The sequence below is a fragment of the Pogoniulus pusillus genome, chromosome 23, assembly GCF_015220805.1.
Source record: "Pogoniulus pusillus isolate bPogPus1 chromosome 23, bPogPus1.pri, whole genome shotgun sequence".
Classification (NCBI taxonomy): Eukaryota; Metazoa; Chordata; class Aves; order Piciformes; family Lybiidae; genus Pogoniulus; species Pogoniulus pusillus.
Window position 1 is genome coordinate 16,105,949 of NC_087286.1, and position 18,149 is coordinate 16,124,097.

Genomic DNA, 18,149 nt, shown 5'->3' on the forward strand with positions numbered 1-18,149 from the left:
TAGACAAGATGACCCTTGAGGGTCCCTTCCAACCTGATGCAATGTGTGATTTTGTGAATCTTTGTGAATCTTCATCTTATAAAGCCCATGAAAAGAGAGTGGCATCATCTCAGGCACTGGAATGAGCTGCCCAGGGAGGTGGTGGAGTCACTCACCCTGGATGTGTTTAAGGGTTGTTTGGATGTGGTGTTTAGAGATATGGCTTAAGGTGAATCTTGTAGAGTAAGGTTATAGGTTGGACTGGATGAGGCGCTTAGTGCCATGGTCTGGTTGCTTGGCCAGGGCTGGGTGCTAGGTTGGACTGGCTGAGCTTGAAGGTCTCTTCCAACCTGGTTGATTCTATGATTCTATGACAGAGGAGGGGGAAAAGCTGCATTGTAGGGAGTTTAACTTTGCAGCAGAAATAGCTGCCTTTGAAATAGCCTTCAGGACTGTCGCAGCTACACCTGACAGGCAGGCTTGTAAGGCTTTTATCCTGAGTTGTTTGCCTGCCTTCATCTTGACTGCTTTCACAGTAATCTCTGCAGAAATGTGCCATGATTAGTACAATGTGTATTTCCTGGGAGTTGTGACTCATTCCAGAGGGAGCTGCATAGGGGAGGGATGTTTGCTGCACCTAGATTTCGGTGGCTGGCTCTGGTCCCCAGGTTCACAGCCTCCCCTGGGCATGCCCCCTAAAGAAATGCGGGAAAGGGATTCATTCTGCTGCAGCCTGGGCTGCATCAAAACATGTGTGTCCAGCAGATGGAGGGAGGGGATTCTGCCTTCTGCTCTGCTCACCAGGAGGGCTGTGTGCAGCTCTGGCGCTTGAAGGACATGGACCTGATGGAGCAGGTCCAGAGGAGGAAGATGATCAGAGGGCTGGAGCACTTCTGCAATGAGGACTGGCTGAGAGAATTGGGGTTGCTCAGTAGGGAGAAGAGAAGGCTCCAGGGACACCTTAGAGCAGCCCTTCCAGTAGCTGCAGGGAGTCTACAAAGCTAGAGAGGGGCTTTTTACACAGGACAAGGGACAATGGTTAGAACTAGAGCAGGGTAGGTTTAGACTGGGTATTAAGAAGGTGTTCTTGACTATGAGGGTGGAGGAACACTGGAACAGGTTGCCCAAGGAGGTGATGGAGGCCTGGAGATGTTCAAGGTCAGTGCTTAATGTGGCTCTGAGCAACCCAATCTAGTTAGGGATGTCCCTGCTTCCTGCAGGGGAGCTGGACAAGATGACCTCTAGAGCTCCATTCCAACCCAAGTGCATTCTATGATTCAGAGAAAGGCTTTTGGGGTGAGCTGATTACTGTCCTAAGATTTTGCCCTTCTGTTTTGGCACATGGAGGCAGCACTGCATTCCAGGCACAGGGTGCTGAGCAGTTGCTCTGCTTAAGCACTGGGGAAGTTCAGGGAGGTAAGTTCATAGAGGTTCCTGTAGAGCATGCACAAAGGTGGCTGTCTGTTGGTTCCCCCTGTTCAAAGCAGAGAGCACCACAGTTTCCTTCCCTGACTTTCCCAGACTGCGCAGACTTGTGTCACTTGTTTCCTGGGTGTTCTTTCTCGTGCTGGCTCTGACTCATCCTGCCAGTGGAAAGCAGCTGATGCAATCCTCCTAGCTCAACTCTGAAGAGCAGGCTGTAGCAGAAGGTGGGGGATTCCCACACTAGCTTGGCAAAGGCAGCGTGAGGAGAAGAGTAAGGCAGGTCAGAGTCCGCTGCTGACTTGGTCAAGGTCTCCAGATAAAATCTGTATCAGAGTAGGGTCTGGAGTTCCAGACTAGTCCTTGAGCACTTCAGGCACACTGTAACTTGGTGTGGGCTTTGTTGTACCAGCAAGGAGTGTGTCTTCCTGCTCTGAGGACAGGTTTATGTGGGATGGCTCTGCTGCAAACTGCTGTCAGGCTGTAGAAGCAGAAAGAGCTTCTGGCAGCACAGACCTTAGAGTAAGCAGATCTCCAGTCCCATATTCTAGCTGATAGACATCTCTGCAGCAGGGTAAGAACATCCTCCTGTGTGATACAATGGCCAGCAGCAGTGCCAGGGTGAAGAGGAGTTCCGAGTTCCTCCCGCACTCAGGGCTCCCTGCTGCTTTATTGTTGTGTTAGCCCCGTTGCTGAGCATCTCTTTTCTCCTGAAGGTGGAACACCTCACCAGGCATTGCTTACTTCTGGAGCTTCTCCTTCGTCTCACACTACTTCTGCCCATAAAGCAAGGGCTTGTCTCCTCAGGGCAGTAAAGAACTAATCCAAAGAGTCTCATTTGCTCGGTTAAGAACATGTGTTTCCCCCTGCAGTTTGTCAGGGATACAGCCCTTTCTTGAGGCTACTATGAAGGACCAATAATCTGCTTTTTATTTCGGCAGGGCATGGTAAACTGGCAGATTATGCAGAGCAGGACATGACCCAGCTGGCTGGACATGGGCCACCTCTGAATCAGAAGTCCCACAGCTCTGTTAGGCAGCCCTGTGCTCTCAGCACCATTGCATAAGCTTGAGCCCAGCTCCCTGGGTGCAGCCACTGCTGTGCAGTCAGTGAAACACAGAGGGAGCTCAGGGCTGGCATTGTGCAGATGCAGATGGAGTCTTGTCAATCTCCTGCTCTGAATTCAAGCACAGATTTTGTATGGATCTAACCCTAGAGCTTTATTTAAGTCTATTTCATGTGGTGCTTCTGGTGAAGACAAAACTTGAAGTGTGAATTAGCACCGCTCTGTGCAGCCTCCAGAGAAACAGAATCAGCAGCAGTGGCAGACCCTGCACAGGTTCCTCTGTGCTGCTGCTGTTCCATTTGGCGTTTTTAGTGCTGTTTGTAGCTGTCCTCACCTGCACCTTACAGAAAAGTGCATTTTTGGGTAGTTTCTTCTTTACAGCCAGAGGAAGGCCAGCCCTTTGACCCTGCTTAGTTTGCAGGTGGCTCTCCAGCCAGGTTAGGCACAGAGCTCAACAGGGCATCGTGAGTCACACTGTCCTTTGCATGGTGCTTGTGGAACTAGCAGACATCTCTTAAATGCATTATGACAACTGGAAGGAAGGAAGGAGGAAAGGATGAGGAGATAGAAGAAAGGAAGAAAAGAAAGGAGGGAAGGAAGGAAGGAAGGAAGGAAGGAAGGAAGGAAGGAAGGAAGGAAGGAAGGAAGGAAGGAAGGAAGGAAGGAAGGAAGGAAGGAAGGAGGGGTGGAAGAAAGGAAGAAGGGATGGAAGAAAGGAAGAAAGGAGGAAAGGAAAGAGAGAAGGAAGGAAAGATGGACAAAGGAAGGATGGACAAAGGAAAGAAAGAAAGAAAGAAAGAAAGAAAGAAAGAAAGAAAGAAAGAAAGAAAGAAAGAAAGAAAAGAAAGCAAGCGAGCTGCAGTTGCCTTATTTTGATTTAACTGACTCTTGAAAGAGAAGCAGAGGGGTGTGAAGGAGGATGCACAGAAACAATGCTGCCTTGACTCATTTTCTTGTCCATACTGGCCGTTTGCTGCTTGAACTGCTTGTTGAGAATGGCTGTAAGATCTAATGCCCCCAACAACTAATTTGTGAAGAGAAGAGAGAACTGTGGTTATTTCAGTCCACCATGGCTGTGGACATGACAATAATGAACTCTCAGCATTGCTGTCAATTGCACTGATGAAGGGGGCTTGTAAGGACTTGGAGTTCTAGCAAGTGAAGCATTATAACTGCCCTTGAGGGGTCTGTGCCCTTTGACAGCAAAGCAGAAAAGTACTGTGTTCTGCAGATCTGCCACTCTTGCTCTGCTCTGGAGAATGGAGAATGTAATCTGGTGTAACAAGCACCAGTGTTCTCATCATGGCAGCTGAAGAGGAGTACAAGAGAATCAGTTTCATGGAATAAAACATCCCTGGCTTAAATAGAGATTTTGTTTAAAGGGAAAAAACAAATATAGAGAAAGAGTGGACCCTCAGCCAGTTTGCTGATGGTACCAAACTGGGAGATGTGGCTGTGCTGCCATCCAGCATGGCCTGAACAGGCTGGAGGGATGAGCAGAAAGGAACTTCATGAAATTTGATAAGGCCAAGCATAGAGTCCTGCACCTGGGGAAGAACAACCCCATGGATCGGTACAGGTTGGGGACTAATCTGTTGGAAAGCAGCTCTGGGGATAAGAACCTGGTAGTCTTGGTGGACAGCAGGATGCTCAAGGGCCAGCAGTGTGCCCTTGTGGCTAAGAAGGGCAGAGGCATCCTGCAAGAGCAAGATGTGCTCTGTGTTTCTTTACAAGAGGAATCTGCATGTCTGTCTTTCCTAGATTTGAACGCATTCATACCAAGAAAGGGAACTACAGTAAGTCATTTGTGTCAAACCAGGAGGAGGTAGATGATTTAGCAACGCTGGAGGTACTGGATGAGGTAAGGACCTCCTTTTTCACTCATATATTGAACCACAGTGGTGTGCTGTTGAGTTTGAAGTTCCCAGAGTAAAAGCTGCCAAGAGCTGTAATGGCAGAAATGAACTCGAGCATATGGCTCCTGCTTGGTGAGCTCCACTGCTAGAAATGAAGACTTTTGGTTAATGAAGAACTTTGGATTAACTGAATTAAAGTAGTACTTAACTAAGTAATTTTTCTACAGCCCCTTGGGGACACATAAGTACATACTGTTCAAAGTGAGTTTTGGAATTAGGAATGCCGCTGTGTCTGAAAGCATTAGTCACTTTGGATTGTGATCAGTTGTAGACCTGACTGTTAATGCCTTTCCTCTCTGCCCCCACTCATTCTAACTAGAGAAATGTTTATATGTTTTGCTAATTCTTTTGTTTGCTCTGCTCTGCCCTGGTGAGGCAACAGCTGGGGTGCTGTGTACAGTTGTGCCCCCCACCCTGTTCAAAAGGGACATAGAACTGCTTGAGAGAGTCCAGTGCAGAGCCACAAAGATGATTAGGGGCATGGAACATCTCTCTTATGAGGAGAGACTGAGGGAGCTGGGGCTGTGCTGCTTGGAGAAGAGCAGACTGAGAGGTGACCTCAGCAATGGTTATAAATATGTAAAGGTGAGTGCCAGGAGGCTGGAGCCAGGCTCTGCTGGGTGATGCCCAGTGACAGGACAAGGGGTAATGGGTGGGAGCTGAGGCATAGGAAGTTTCATGGAAACATGAGGAGGAATTTTTTCCCTGTGAGGGTAACAGAGCCCTGGAACAGGCTGCTCAGGGGAGTTGTGGAGTCTCCCTCTCTGGAGATATTCAAGAGCTGCCTGGACACATTCCTGTGTGATCTGTTCTAGGTGATCCTGCTCTGGCAGGAAGGTTGGATTGGATTTGCTTTGGAGGTCCCTTCCAGCCCCTGACATTCTGTGTGTGTCTGTGTGTGATTGAGTGTTGCTCTTCTTTCTCCTCCAGAATACAGTAACAGAGCAGTTGCAGAAGGGTTATGCCAAGGATCAGATCTACACATACGTTGGGGACATTCTCATCGCCGTCAATCCCTTTCGGAACATAGATATTTACTCTTCACAGGTGTGAAAATCTAAGTATGGTTCTTTCAAACTAGCCCTGGATTCCATTGAAATATCTGTCTTAGGTGTGAAGTAAGAGCATTCTTGAGCTTTCTTCAGCTCACTCTGTAAAAGAGAACTTCCAATGCCCTTGTCCCTTCAAGTGCATGTTGCTGCACGTCCTTACCACCTGCCAAATTTCAACACAGAAGTGAGAGACACCCAAAAATTTGGTTTCTGATGTCTTCTGATCTGCAGTGCAGATCATGTCTGAAGTGCAAACAGCTCCATCTGAGCAAGCCATCCATTTTAATCAGTGGATAGACAGGGGATTTTTGAGGTTGTTGTTCTTCTAATGACTTGTAACATTCACTCTAGGATGAGAGAGATTGTCCCAAACTAAATGAGATTTGTTGAGTAGAACCCCAAGGAGTGTAAAGATGCTGCCTGTAGCAGCCAGTTCAGAAGTGGTATCTATCCAGCTATGTGCTTTTATTCAAGTGAATCACAGTCCTCTTTGTGGCAGGGAAGGAGCATTCTTTCTCCTCAGCCTCCCATGGAGAACTTCTGTGGGTGGCTGGGTGTAGGAACTGGGGCCATTGCCTCCTGAGAGAGCTGGGGAAGCCATAGCTAGTGCATTAACCAGGCTGTTCACAAAGCACCCCCATTATCCAAAAGGAGACAGATGTGAAAGTCTGGGGCCATGAAGATGATCAGAGCTGATGGAGCAGCTCTGCTATGAGGACAGGCTACAAGAGTTGGGGCTTTGCAGCCTGGAAAAAAGAAGGCTTCAAGGAGACCTTGGAGTGGCCTTCCAGTATCTGAAGGGGGCCTACAGGAGGGCTGGGGAGGGACTATTGACAGGGTCTTGTAATGACAGGATGAGGAGGAATGGGTTTAAACTGGCAGAGGGGAGATTCAAACTGGATGTTGGGAAGAAATTCCTGGCAGTGAGAGTGGTGAGACACTGGCACATGTTGTGAAGGGGGGCTGTGGGTCACAGAATCACAGGATCACAGAATGTGATCCACAGCCTCTCTGGAGGTGTGCTACTGGAACAGGTTGCTGTGATCCTGTGATCCACAACCTCCCTGGAGGTGTGCTACTGGAACAGGTTGCTGTGATCCTGTGATCCACAACCTCCCTTGAGGTGAGATACTGGAACAGGTTGCCCAGGAAGGTGCTCAGGGCCAGGCTGGATGAGGACTTAAGTGACCTGTTCTAGTGGGAGGTGTCCCTACCTATGGCATGGGGGTTGGAACTGCATGATCTTTGATGTCCCTTCCAACCTAAATCATTCTATGATTCTATTCTATGATTTGTTATCAAATACTAGAGGTGCAGACAAGTTCTTTCTACATCAATAGCATGCAGAAATGCTAGGGTGATGTGAAGTACAAATGAAATTAAAGTTGGTGTCTGACAATGTTAAATTGTCTCCTGATAACTTGAGTTTTATCACTTCATCAGGGATGACTGCACAAAATTGTGCTTCATTTGTTGTAGCTGGACTGAGCACATGCAGACTCATGGTAGAGTGAGTGCAGTAACAAGTCACTCAGAAAATAGCACTGCTGGTAGCCTCAGTCTGAAAGCCAGGCTGAGCTGATAGAGCCCAGGTTGCTGAAGGGCACTGCTAACATTTTCATCTTTCCTTATGCTTAGCACTCCAAGCTGTACATTGGAGCCAAGCGGACTGCCAACCCTCCTCACATTTTTGCTGTTGCTGACATAGGTTATCAGTCCATGGTGACATACAACTCTGATCAGGTAAAGACAAGGAGCCTTGGATGCTACCCTTTGCTGGGTTGAGAAGAGTGTAATGATCTCAACTGGACTCAGAGCTGTGCTCTTCTTCTCTGCAGTGCATTGTTATTTCTGGAGAGAGCGGAGCTGGCAAGACGCAGAGTGCCCATCTCCTGGTGCAGCAGCTCACTGTCCTGGGCAAGGTGTGTTTCAAAGCAGATGCTTCTCTAAGGCCTTGCTGTCTTAGGCCTGTCTGAACATAGGGACAGGGCACTGCTAGCAGGGCAAGACTGGATGCCTTTTCCTAGTAGCTTCTGTAAGGCCAGACTGGAGCTCAATGCTGGTCTGTCTGCTCCTTCCTTCCCCCTGAACTAGGGCCTCCTGGACTTGAAAACATTTTGGGGGTGTGGAGAAGGAGCTGGGGGTGTTTAGCCTGGAGAAGAGGAGGCTCAGGGCAGAGCTTATTGCTGTTTACAACTACCTGAAGGGAGGCTGTAGCCAGGTGGGGTTGGTCTCTTCTGCCAGTCAAGCAGCAACAGAAGAAGGGGACACAGTCTCAAGTTGTGCCAGGGCAGGTCTAGGCTGGATGTTAGGAGGAAGTTGTGGGCAGAGAGAGTGATTGCCATTGGAATGGGCTGCCCATGGAGGTGGTGGAGTTGCTGTCCCTGGAGGTGTTGAAGCAAAGCCTGGCTGAGGCACTTAGTGCCATGGTCTGGTTGACTGGACAGGGCTGGGTGCTAGATTGGACTGGACAATCTTGGAGGTCTCTTCCAACCTGGTTCATTCTATGATTCTGCAAGGAAGTAGCCATTGCAATGAGGGCTGTGACTGTCTGTCCCTTGTTTGAGTATCTTCAAATCACCCAAATGATACTAGACCAAATCCTCTTGTAGCTTTTCACCTTCATTCACAACCAGATTGCTGCCAGTGGGAGGGACATGATCACCCTGGGAACTGACTACCATTTTTATTCAAATCATGTGTGCAGGGGGAGATGGAAGCAGGCTGCATTTCACCATCTGAAGAGGACCTACAGGAAGACTGGGGAAGGACTGTTTAGGAAGACCTGTGCTGATAGGATGAGGTTGGACATTAGGAGGAAGTTCTTTGCAATGAGGGTGATGAAATACAGGAACAGGCTGCCCAGAGATGTGGCTGAGGCCCCGTGCCTGGAGACATTAAAAATCAGACTTGATGGGGCCCTGGGCAGCCTGAACTAGTTGGAGGTGTCCCTGCTGACTACAGGGGGTTGGACAAGATGATGAGCTTTGAAGATCCTTTTCAACCAGACGCAGACCGTGAATATATGGATCTGTATCTGTGATCTGGTAGCAGCAGCAGCAGTAAGCAGATGCAAGAAGGATCCTAAGAGCAGGCCAATCATCTCAGAGCAGTGCACCACTAGAAATGGATTCTTTCTAATGTTCATTATCATTATGCCTCTTATCTCTTCCAGCCAGCCATCAGGTCTGCAGGTTGATATATCCATGCCTTTCTTTCCATATGATCCACATGGGGGGGTGGCTGCCCTGACAATGTCACACTTCACAATAGACTCATAGAATCAACCAGGTTGGAAGAGACCTCCAAGATGAAAGAAGCTTTTAAGGATGAACTTATTTGAATGATTACTGATAAGGAATGTTCTTTTCCTACCCAGGCCAATAACAGGACTCTACAGGAGAAGATCCTCCAGGTGAATAACCTCGTAGAAGCATTTGGGAATGCAGGCACTATCATCAATGATAACTCCAGCAGATTTGGAAAGTACTTGGAAATGAAATTCACCTGTGGTGGCACTGTAGTAGGAGCTCAGATTTCAGAGTATCTCCTTGAAAAATCCAGAGTTGTGCACCAGGCAGTGTAAGTATAAAAATGGTATTTGACCTAATTTGGGACCTACAATGCTGGAAATTGTCCTGGATCAAAACATGAAGATGAGTTAAGGTACTGGAGGGTTTTTTATATATATATAAATGATATCCAAATAGCTTCTAAATCTGTAAGATAGCTGAAAACTGCTACTGGTTGTTTCTTTCTTCATTGCCTTCTGGACTGTTATAGAGCATTTCATCAAAATGCCTATCTGGAGCTGTCAAGACAGGAAGGACATGGATCTGATGAAGTGGGTCCAGAGGAAGGCTATGGAGATGATCAGTGGGCTGGAACACCTCTGCCAATGGCATCCTGGCCTGGATCAGGAACAGTGTAGCCAGTAGGACAAGGGAGGTTATTCTTCCCTTGTGCCCAGCACTGGTCAGGCCACACCTTGAGTGCTGTGTCCAGTTCTGGGCTCCTCAATTCAAGAGAGATGTTGCAGTACTGGAAGGTGTCCACAGGAGGGCGACAAAGCTGTGAGGGGCCTGGAGCACAGCCCTGTGAGGAGAGGCTGAGGGAGCTGGGGGTGTGCAGCCTGCAGCAGAGGAGACTCAGGGGAGACCTAATAGCAACCTTCCAGTATCTGAAGTAGACTACAAGAGGGCTGCAGGTGGACTGTTTGCAAAGGCCTGCAGTGGTAGGGTGAGGGGCAGAGGGTTGAAATTAGGGGAGATTTAGATTGGATGGTAGGAACAAGTTCTTTAGCATGAGAGTGGTGGAACACTGCAACAGGTTGCACAGGAAGGTTTTAAGGCTCCATCCCTGGAGAAAACCAGTGACTGACTAGCAAGAAAACAGGAGACTCAAGCTTCAGATCTACTTCAGACCAAGACATTTTGAACCTACAAGTTCCTCTGCCTTTCCAAGGACACAGTGAAGTGTTACCTGATAGAGGGAGATGAGGGGCTTGCTCCTGATGTTAAATTGATACTATTTTCTACTGCTGACTGCAGTAAGATGTGCATGGAGGTTGGCACTGGACTCTGATCTAGACACCTACCATGCAGAGAGGAGAGCACTGGGATCTGATGCTATTATCAGAAGCATGTCATGGTGTGCTTGGAACACAATTCCTTTGTGCCATTTCATGGTGACTGACTTGGCCATCTCAGGGTTCAGTGGTGGTTGCAGATTTCCACCTAAACATTCAGTTCATCCTCAGAAGGTGCACAGGGACCTTTGATGTGCAATAAATCTTCCCTGCTGAATTTGGGCATCTATCATTTAGGCAAAGCATGCCAAGTCCACAGGCCCTCTGCTGAACATCTGCTTCTGTGATTTCTTGGTGCAGGGCTAAAGGATACAGCAAGCAGACTGAATTCAGTGAATCAGGAGTTTATAGCTCGCTCACAAGCAGGTTTTGTTTTAACTAACTGGAGGTTAAGCATCCCATTTGCTGCAGGTCAGCAACTCCCAACTGTGTCAAAGGCAGAGCAGCATTTACCTGCTTGCAGCACCAAGCAGCCACCCTGGCAGCTTCTGAGCAAACACACAACAGCTCCTCAACTTGTGTACAAGAGCTTTTTGCAGAGTTCTATGACAGCCTTCCCTGTTATCAGGATAACATTTAGTAATGAGTAGTGTCTCTGCCATCAGTAGATGTAGCTTAATTACCTTACTGAACCAGTTTGTTCTTTCTGTTGTTTCAGAGGAGAGAAAAATTTCCATATTTTTTATTACATTTATGCTGGCCTGGCAGAAAAGAAGAAACTGGCACATTATAAACTGCCAGAATATAGACCTCCCAGGTAAGGCAAGTTATGGTCACATAAACTGATGGCTCAGAAATGTGGGGGTGCAGTTCTCAGTCTCGTTTGTGTCCTAACTCTGCGTCCATTGACTCTCTCAGGTACCTGCAAAATGACCATTTCAGAATAGTGCAGGATTTCATGAACAACAGCTTCTACAAGTCTCAGTTTGAGTCCATTGAGCAGTGCTTCAAAGTCATAGGCTTCACACTGGAGGTGAGTGCTGGCAGCTGGCTTTGGGCAGCTGTTCTGGGCCCCTCAATTTAAGGAAGATGTTGAGGTGCTTGAACGTGTCCACAGAAGGGCACCAAGGCTGGTGAGGGGCCTGGAGCACAGCCCTGTGAGGAGAGGCTGAGGGAGCTGGGGGTGTGCAGCCTGCAGCAGAGGAGGCTCAGGGGGGACCTCATTGCTGTCTACAACTACGTGAAGGGAGGTTGTAGCCAGGTGGGGTTGGTCACTTCTGCCAGACAAGCAGCAACAGAACAAGGGGACACAGTCTCAAATTGTGCCAGGAGAGGTCTAGGCTGGATGTTAGGAGGAAGTTGTTGCCAGAGAGAGTGATTGGCATTGGAATGGGCTGCCCAGGGAGGTGGTGGAGTTGCCATCCCTGGAGGTATTGAAGCAAAGTCTGGCTGAGGCACTTAGTGCCATGGTCTGGTTGCTTGGCTAGGGCTGGGTGCTAGGTTGGACTGGATGAGCTTCCAAACTGGTTGATTCTATGATTCTATGAAAAGTAGGCTAAATATAAAAGGTAATAAACATCTACAAATACATATATACATATATACAACTAGATAATAACCCAGCAACCCTCTCTAGACGCACCCATGGAGAGAGCCCAGGGGCTGTTGCCAGCTAACACAGTATTATCTCTCTCTTCTTACTGGTAACCCAAACAATGATCAGTGTGGAGGAGTAAAGCAAAGTTCATAGAGGAGCAAAGGAGGAGAACAGGAGACAGAGAGAAAGAACACTCTGAGCTTCAAAATATAGAGAATGATCTTAGACCAATGGAATGGGATAAACATATCTCTTCTATTCTGTTCAGCCCCTTTGAGAGTGGAGTCCACCCCCTGGACTCTCTGAATTCTCTAGAGAGCCTTATTTAGAGTTAGGACCCTAGTCCTAAACTGTGACATTCTGACCAAGTTGCATGTTGTAAGGAGCTTTTCACAGAACAAGAGTCACTTCTTTCAACGTGCCTGTTGGAATCCCTGAAACAAGAGATGTGTTCACCTCCCCTGTCCTTCTTTCACATGAAGGCATAGTAGCAGTGGAGTTCAGAGTCTCTCTCTGCTCTCTGTGTGCTTCTTCACAACTGCACTTAACAACGTCACACCTGTACAGTCACAGCCTCTCACTCCTGTACTGTGCCCTGGCCAGAAGCAGTGTGGGAGGACATGCACAGTTCAGCACTGGTAGCTGTTTTGTCACAGCACCAGAGGCTTTGAGAAGTCCTTATACTATGAAAAGCAGCAGGTCAGGTTTTGTTTTCAGTCCTTTTGTTCGCTTGGATGAGTGGAAACAATAATCATGATCATCCAAAAGAGACCTTCCTTAGCCATTGAAGCTCCAGTTAGAACTAGGTCACTGGCCACATTGTGCAGTTCTAGCATGTATCTGCACTTGATTAACTCAGCAAGCCACCGTGAGCTGAAGCTGTGAAGAGTTTTCTACCTGCAGAACCCTCACAGCTTCAGAAGCAGGACGAGTACCACAGGCAATCTAACTGCCCTTACGTGTGAGCCGCATCCTCGTCAGTCTGTCTTGCCCACTGAGAGAGTTTGCCTGTCTGAGGCTGTGTCAGCAAGAGAGAGAAAGTCTCCTTCCCCCACTGAGGTTCTGCTGTGGAATACATGTGCAGAGACAATTTATTTTCAGCAAGAAAAGGATCCTGAGTTCCTTTGCTAAGTTGAGATTTTAGCAATGCAACCTCAAGCTTTGACAGCCATCCCTGTTCTCAGAGGAGGTTCTGTATAGCCATGCTCCATCTTTTAGTAGCAGAAGATGTTGGACAGAGTATTTTCTCCAATCTGATTAAAACTGAGACCTAAACAAGGCTTTATTTATTTAAAATTTGGGTTTTTTTCACTGCCTGGCAGGCTGGAATAATAACTACTGCCAGTACTCCCTCTCTCAGACCCACACTGGTTTATTTCAGGCTACAGAGCAAAATTAATAGGAAAGAACTGCCTGAGGTGGCCAATAATCATGCTGTATGAGACAGATCAAGCCAGATTTCAAACTCAGTGGAAAAGGGCACAAAAATGTCAGCAGCTACTCTAGCATAATGGCAGAACTGAAGCTATCCATTTCTTTGCATTTCATCCGTGTCCCTAAGCTTGAAAGGAAAGTGATTGCTTAGAGCCTAGGTAAACTGTGTGCCAATTATCCTGAGCAGAGTTTTTTAGAGTGAGCTTCTCTGGTTTGTCTTGGTGCCACTGGAATAATAAATGTATTAACTGCTAGATTAACTTCTGAGAGCATGGAAAATAGGAGCAAATATTCTAGAGCAATTAAGGATTTTATCTGAGGAAATGGTGCCTGAGGGATCTGGGGGTGTGCAGCCTGCAGAAGAGGAGACTCAGGGCAGACCTCATTGCTGTCTACAGCTACCTGAAGGGAGGCTGTAGCCAGGTGGGGTTGGTCTCTTCTGCCAGGCAAGCAGCAACAGAACAAGGGGACACAGTCTGAAGTTGTGCCAGGGGAGGTCTAGGCTGGATGTTAGGAGGAAGTTCCTGCCAGAGAGAGTGATTGGCATTGGAATGGGCTGCCCAGGGAGGTGGTGGAGTCACCATCCCTGGAGGTGTTCAAGAAAACACTGGATAGGGCACTTAGTGCCATGGTCCAGTTGACTGGATAGGGCTGGGTGCTAGGTTGGCCTGGATGATCTTGGAGGTCTCTTCCAACCTGGTTGATTCTATGGTCCCAGCAGAGGATTGAGTATGGGGGAAGCAACAAGAAGCAACAGCCACGTGCCCATTGCACAAACCCAAGTGACAAATCTCTCCTGTCTATTAAATATTGCAACTGTTCAAATGTTCTTTCAGGAGCTGGGAAGTGTGTACAGTGTCCTGGCTGCCATTTTAAACGTGGGCAACATTGAGTTCTCTACAGTGGTGTCTGAGCACACAATCGACAAGAGCAACATTTCCAATCCAGTAGCCCTTGAGAACTGTGAGTGGTTTTCCTTGATTTAAGTTTGCTTCCCTTCAGTGTTTTGGTGGCAGGTTTCTTTTCCTTGCCAGAGAGTCATAGATGAAACTTGTATTCAGATGGAAATTTGGCGTGCTGGAGATGGATTAATTACAAGCCCACTTGAAGTCAGCTGCAAAAAAAGGAAAGAAACAATTCCATGTTTGAGTAACCAGTTCACTGGCACTCAGGAAACATGGCTAATCCTGCTGATGCCTGAGTAAAAAAAGGCCTTTGGATTTTTTCCAAGGTTATTTGAACATCAGATGGAGAACATCATTAATACCTTGGAGAGTTTTCTCCCAGTTTCATTCTCAGATACTCATTATGTGCTCTCCACATGTGCCTGTTAGAATATGGCTCACTAATTATTTGGGATACTTTACATCCTAGGCTGCCAGAATGGGGAGGAGGAAAAGGGCAACAGATGCTTGAGAAACTCTTCCTTCGTAGTCACGGATGGGGAGACAATGAAGTCTTCTTGCTACCTTCTCACCCGTTCTCCTGCCATAGATAGAAGAGTATTGGGGAACTGGAAAGAAATGCCCCTTTTTTGGAGCAGAAGGAGGGCAGCAGTGGCTTATATAGATCATTTATAACCAAGAGAGATATTCATACCTCCCAGCCTGCATGTTCCTAACAGGGTCACCTACATTTCTCTGCAGACGGTTTGGAGAAGTCATCTCCTTGGTAAAGCAGTGGAGAACCTAAAGGCCTCTCTTCCAACTTGGTTGATTCTATGATTTTATGCTCACTGACAGCAGAGGAAGCTAGGATAAATTAGATACTGCTAATTGCTTAGTATGAACACCCTCATTAGTCCTAGTTGAAGTCTTTGGTTTGACCCTTGTTCATAATAGGTTGTGCTTGCAGCTTTGGGTGCAGAAATGCCTGGTTCTCCTTCCAAGCTCTCCCTCTGAGCTCTGCCTCTGACCTTCCTTCCCAGGTGCGTCCTTGCTTTGTATTCAAGCAGATGAACTGCAAGAGGCCCTCACCTCTCACTGTGTGGTGACTCGAGGAGAAACAATCATTCGCCCCAACACTGTGGAAAAGGCCACTGATGTCAGAGATGCCATGGCCAAAGCCCTCTACGGGCGCCTCTTCAGCTGGATCGTCAACCGCATCAACACCCTGCTCAAACCTGACAAACAGCTAAGGTAAAAGAAGCTTTGCCAGCAGGGACAGAGGTTTTCTGTGGGAATAATCCTGTCTGCACTACAGCATTCAGTCTTCTCATCTGGTTTTTAATCTATGTTGTTGGGGTTTTTTTAATGGCATCCCTACATTAGAAAAAAGGAAGGTTTTAATCTCTTCATAGTGTGCAGTGGGAATGCAGGAGACCTGGACAGCACAAGTGTCTGCTGTGTCCCTGTGTGACCTTTACTCATTTAAGACCTTGAGACATACATTTCAATCCATACATCCCAGTCCTTAGGTGCATAAAAGATCCAAGCCTGCATTCTTTTGGCATTCGTGGTCATAGAATGTTAAAATAAGCACTTTTTAATTGTTGTGAATAAAGAACATCAAGATTGGTATTTAATGGCAGCAGCTTTTAGTTTCAGGGTGCCAGTCAGCAAAGCCTGTCTTGATTACAGGAGAAACGAAAAAGGCCTGCATGAAGTTTCTATGCTGGAGTCAGCTTTTCACAATAGAATCAGAGAATGGCTTAGATTGGAAGGGACCTCAAAGATGAGCTACTCCACTCTCCATGTCATGGACAGGGATGCCTCCCAACTAGACTTGGTTGCCCAAGGTCTCATTCAGTCTGGCCTTTAACACCTCCAAGGAGGGGGCATCCACAACCACCCTGGGCAGCCCATACCAGAGTCTCACCACACTTGTACTGAAGAGCTTCTTCCTAAGATCCAGTCTGAACCTACTCTGCCTCAGCTTCAAACATTCCCTGTTGTCCTATTGCTAGCTGCCCTCATGAAAAGTCCCTCTCCAGCTTTCCTGTAGGCTCCATTCAGGAATTGAAAGGCAGCTCTAAGGTCCCCTTGGAGGGTTCTCTAGGCTAATAAAATTGTAAATCCTCACCAGTGACAAAGCTGGTGAGGGGCCTGGAGCACAGCACTATGAGGAGAAGCTGGGAGAACTGGGGGTGTGCAGCCTGCAGGAGAGGAGGCTCAGAGCTGACCTCATTGCTGTCTACAACTACCTGAAGGGAGGTTGTAGCCAGGTGGGATTGGTCTCTTCTGCCAGGCAAGCAGCACCAAAACAAGGGGACACAGTCTGGAGTTGTGCCAGGAGAGGTCTAGGCTGGATGTTAGGAGGAAGTTGTTGGCAGAGAGAGTGATTGGCATTGGAATGGGCTGCCCAGGGAGGTGCTGGAGTCACCATTCTCCCTGGAGGTGTTGAAGCAAAGCCTGGCTGAGGCACTTAGTGCCATGGTCTGATTGCTTGGCTAGGGCTGGGTGCTAGGTTGGCCTTGGATGATCTTGGAGGTCTCTTCCAACTTGGTTGATTCTATGATTCTATGCTTATAAGTTGGCCTGGTCGTGATGTCATGTAGTGTGTCAGACCTGCAAAGACAGTAATCTTTGAAGTGCTGTGCACTTGTTGTCTTCCAAACACAAACTGACTGTTATTTTAATGGATACCTGCTTTAGCAAAGATTATTCTGTTGGATGGGTGTACAGGTTGGGCCCATGATTTCCTTCTGTGAAATCATAATGAAGCTGATCAGTGCCAGAGAAAGAGACAAGGCTGTGAAGTGTATTTCATCTTTGCAGTGGCAATGACGATGGACTGAACATTGGAATCCTGGATATCTTTGGCTTTGAGAACTTCAAAAAGAATTCTTTTGAACAACTCTGCATCAACATTGCCAATGAGCAAATCCAGTTCTACTTCAATCAGCACGTCTTCGCCTGGGAGCAGGTACGTGGGAATGGCAGCCAATCTACAACCTGTTATGGAGAAGGAAGAATGGAGCTTCCTCAATAAGGTTCTAAAACTTTAACTAGGATTAAAGGTTTTAATCCTTGCTCAGGAAGCTCCATTCTTCAACTGTTGTTGAACTTCAACTACAGTTGAAGTTTTAAAACCTTACTCAAGAAGCTCCTTTCTTCAGCTATTGAAGTTCAACTGCAGAGGAAGTTTCAAAACCTTATTCAGGAAGCTCCATTCTTCAACTACTGAAGTTCATCTAGAACTGAAGTTTTGAAACCTTGCTCAAGAAGCTCCATTCTTCAACTATTGAAGTTCATATACAGTTGAAGTTTTAAAACCTTGCTCAAAAAGCTCCATTCTTCAACTACTGAAGGTCATCTAGAGCTGAAGTTTTAAATCCTTGCTCAAGAAGCTCCATTCTTCAACTATTGGAATGGGCTGCCCAGGGAGATGATGGAGTCACTGTCCCTGGAGGTGTTAAAAAAAAACCTGGATGAGGCACTTAGTGCCATGGTCTAGTTGAGTGGATAGGGCTGGGTGCTAGGTTGGACTGGATGAGCTTGGAGGTCTCTTCCAACCTGGTTCATTCTATGATTCTATTGAAGTTCATCTAGAGCTGAAGTTTTAAAACCTTATTCTTCCTCCCCCATATAATAGGTTGTAAGTTGCAGATGATAACATTTTTATCTGAGTACATACCCCGTGAAGCTCTGCTTGGTATTTGCAAGTCAAATGCCTGCATAAAATGCATTAAACCTGATATTTACAGTATCTAAGCAACACTAAGGCAGTGATAATCAGTTTGATGCAAGTGCAGTGTTGTTTGCTGGAGGAATAACATGAGTGATGTGTGATTCTACAGTAAAAAACCTACATGAGGGGTAGCATCATTTGGAAAGTGCAGCATTGGTAATAGCTCACTAATAAGCTTAAAGAATACTGAAGTTCCATTCTCAAAGCTACAAATCTCACAATTATTTTGTTCTTATTCAGGAACTAGGTAATCTAAGGTAAATAATGATGGCTTTGCTCGAAATAAATGAATGGAAAATAGAGAAAAAGAAGCAAGTTGTAGTTATGGAGGTTTGTGAAGTTGAAGAGGCTAAAAACCTCATCTTGACTCTGTAAATAATCCCTTGAGATTTAAATTAACCAGCTTTAAGTCATTGTTCAGTGTGGCTATTTGAAGAAGAAAGGAGTTCCTGAAAACCAAGAAAATCAATCTTGCTGAAAATACAAATATTCCTTAAATCTGCATGAGCAGAAGGATCAACATTTG

At 46.8% G+C, this 18,149-nt stretch overlaps 1 protein-coding gene across 1 annotated transcript in view; it reads left to right on the top strand.

Annotated features, from left to right (window-relative positions):
- The window catches only part of MYO3A (myosin IIIA), an 84,297-nt gene that overhangs the window by 26,666 nt on the left and 39,482 nt on the right, over window positions 1–18,149 (top strand). The window contains exons 9-18 of the mRNA XM_064162723.1: window positions 4,229–4,328; window positions 5,314–5,430; window positions 7,074–7,178; window positions 7,274–7,357; window positions 8,815–9,017; window positions 10,682–10,780; window positions 10,882–10,996; window positions 13,831–13,957; window positions 14,922–15,132; window positions 16,711–16,858. Of these exons, the coding sequence (XP_064018793.1) occupies window positions 4,229–4,328; window positions 5,314–5,430; window positions 7,074–7,178; window positions 7,274–7,357; window positions 8,815–9,017; window positions 10,682–10,780; window positions 10,882–10,996; window positions 13,831–13,957; window positions 14,922–15,132; window positions 16,711–16,858 (1,309 nt within the window). The remainder of the gene's footprint in view (window positions 1–4,228; window positions 4,329–5,313; window positions 5,431–7,073; window positions 7,179–7,273; window positions 7,358–8,814; window positions 9,018–10,681; window positions 10,781–10,881; window positions 10,997–13,830; window positions 13,958–14,921; window positions 15,133–16,710; window positions 16,859–18,149) is intronic.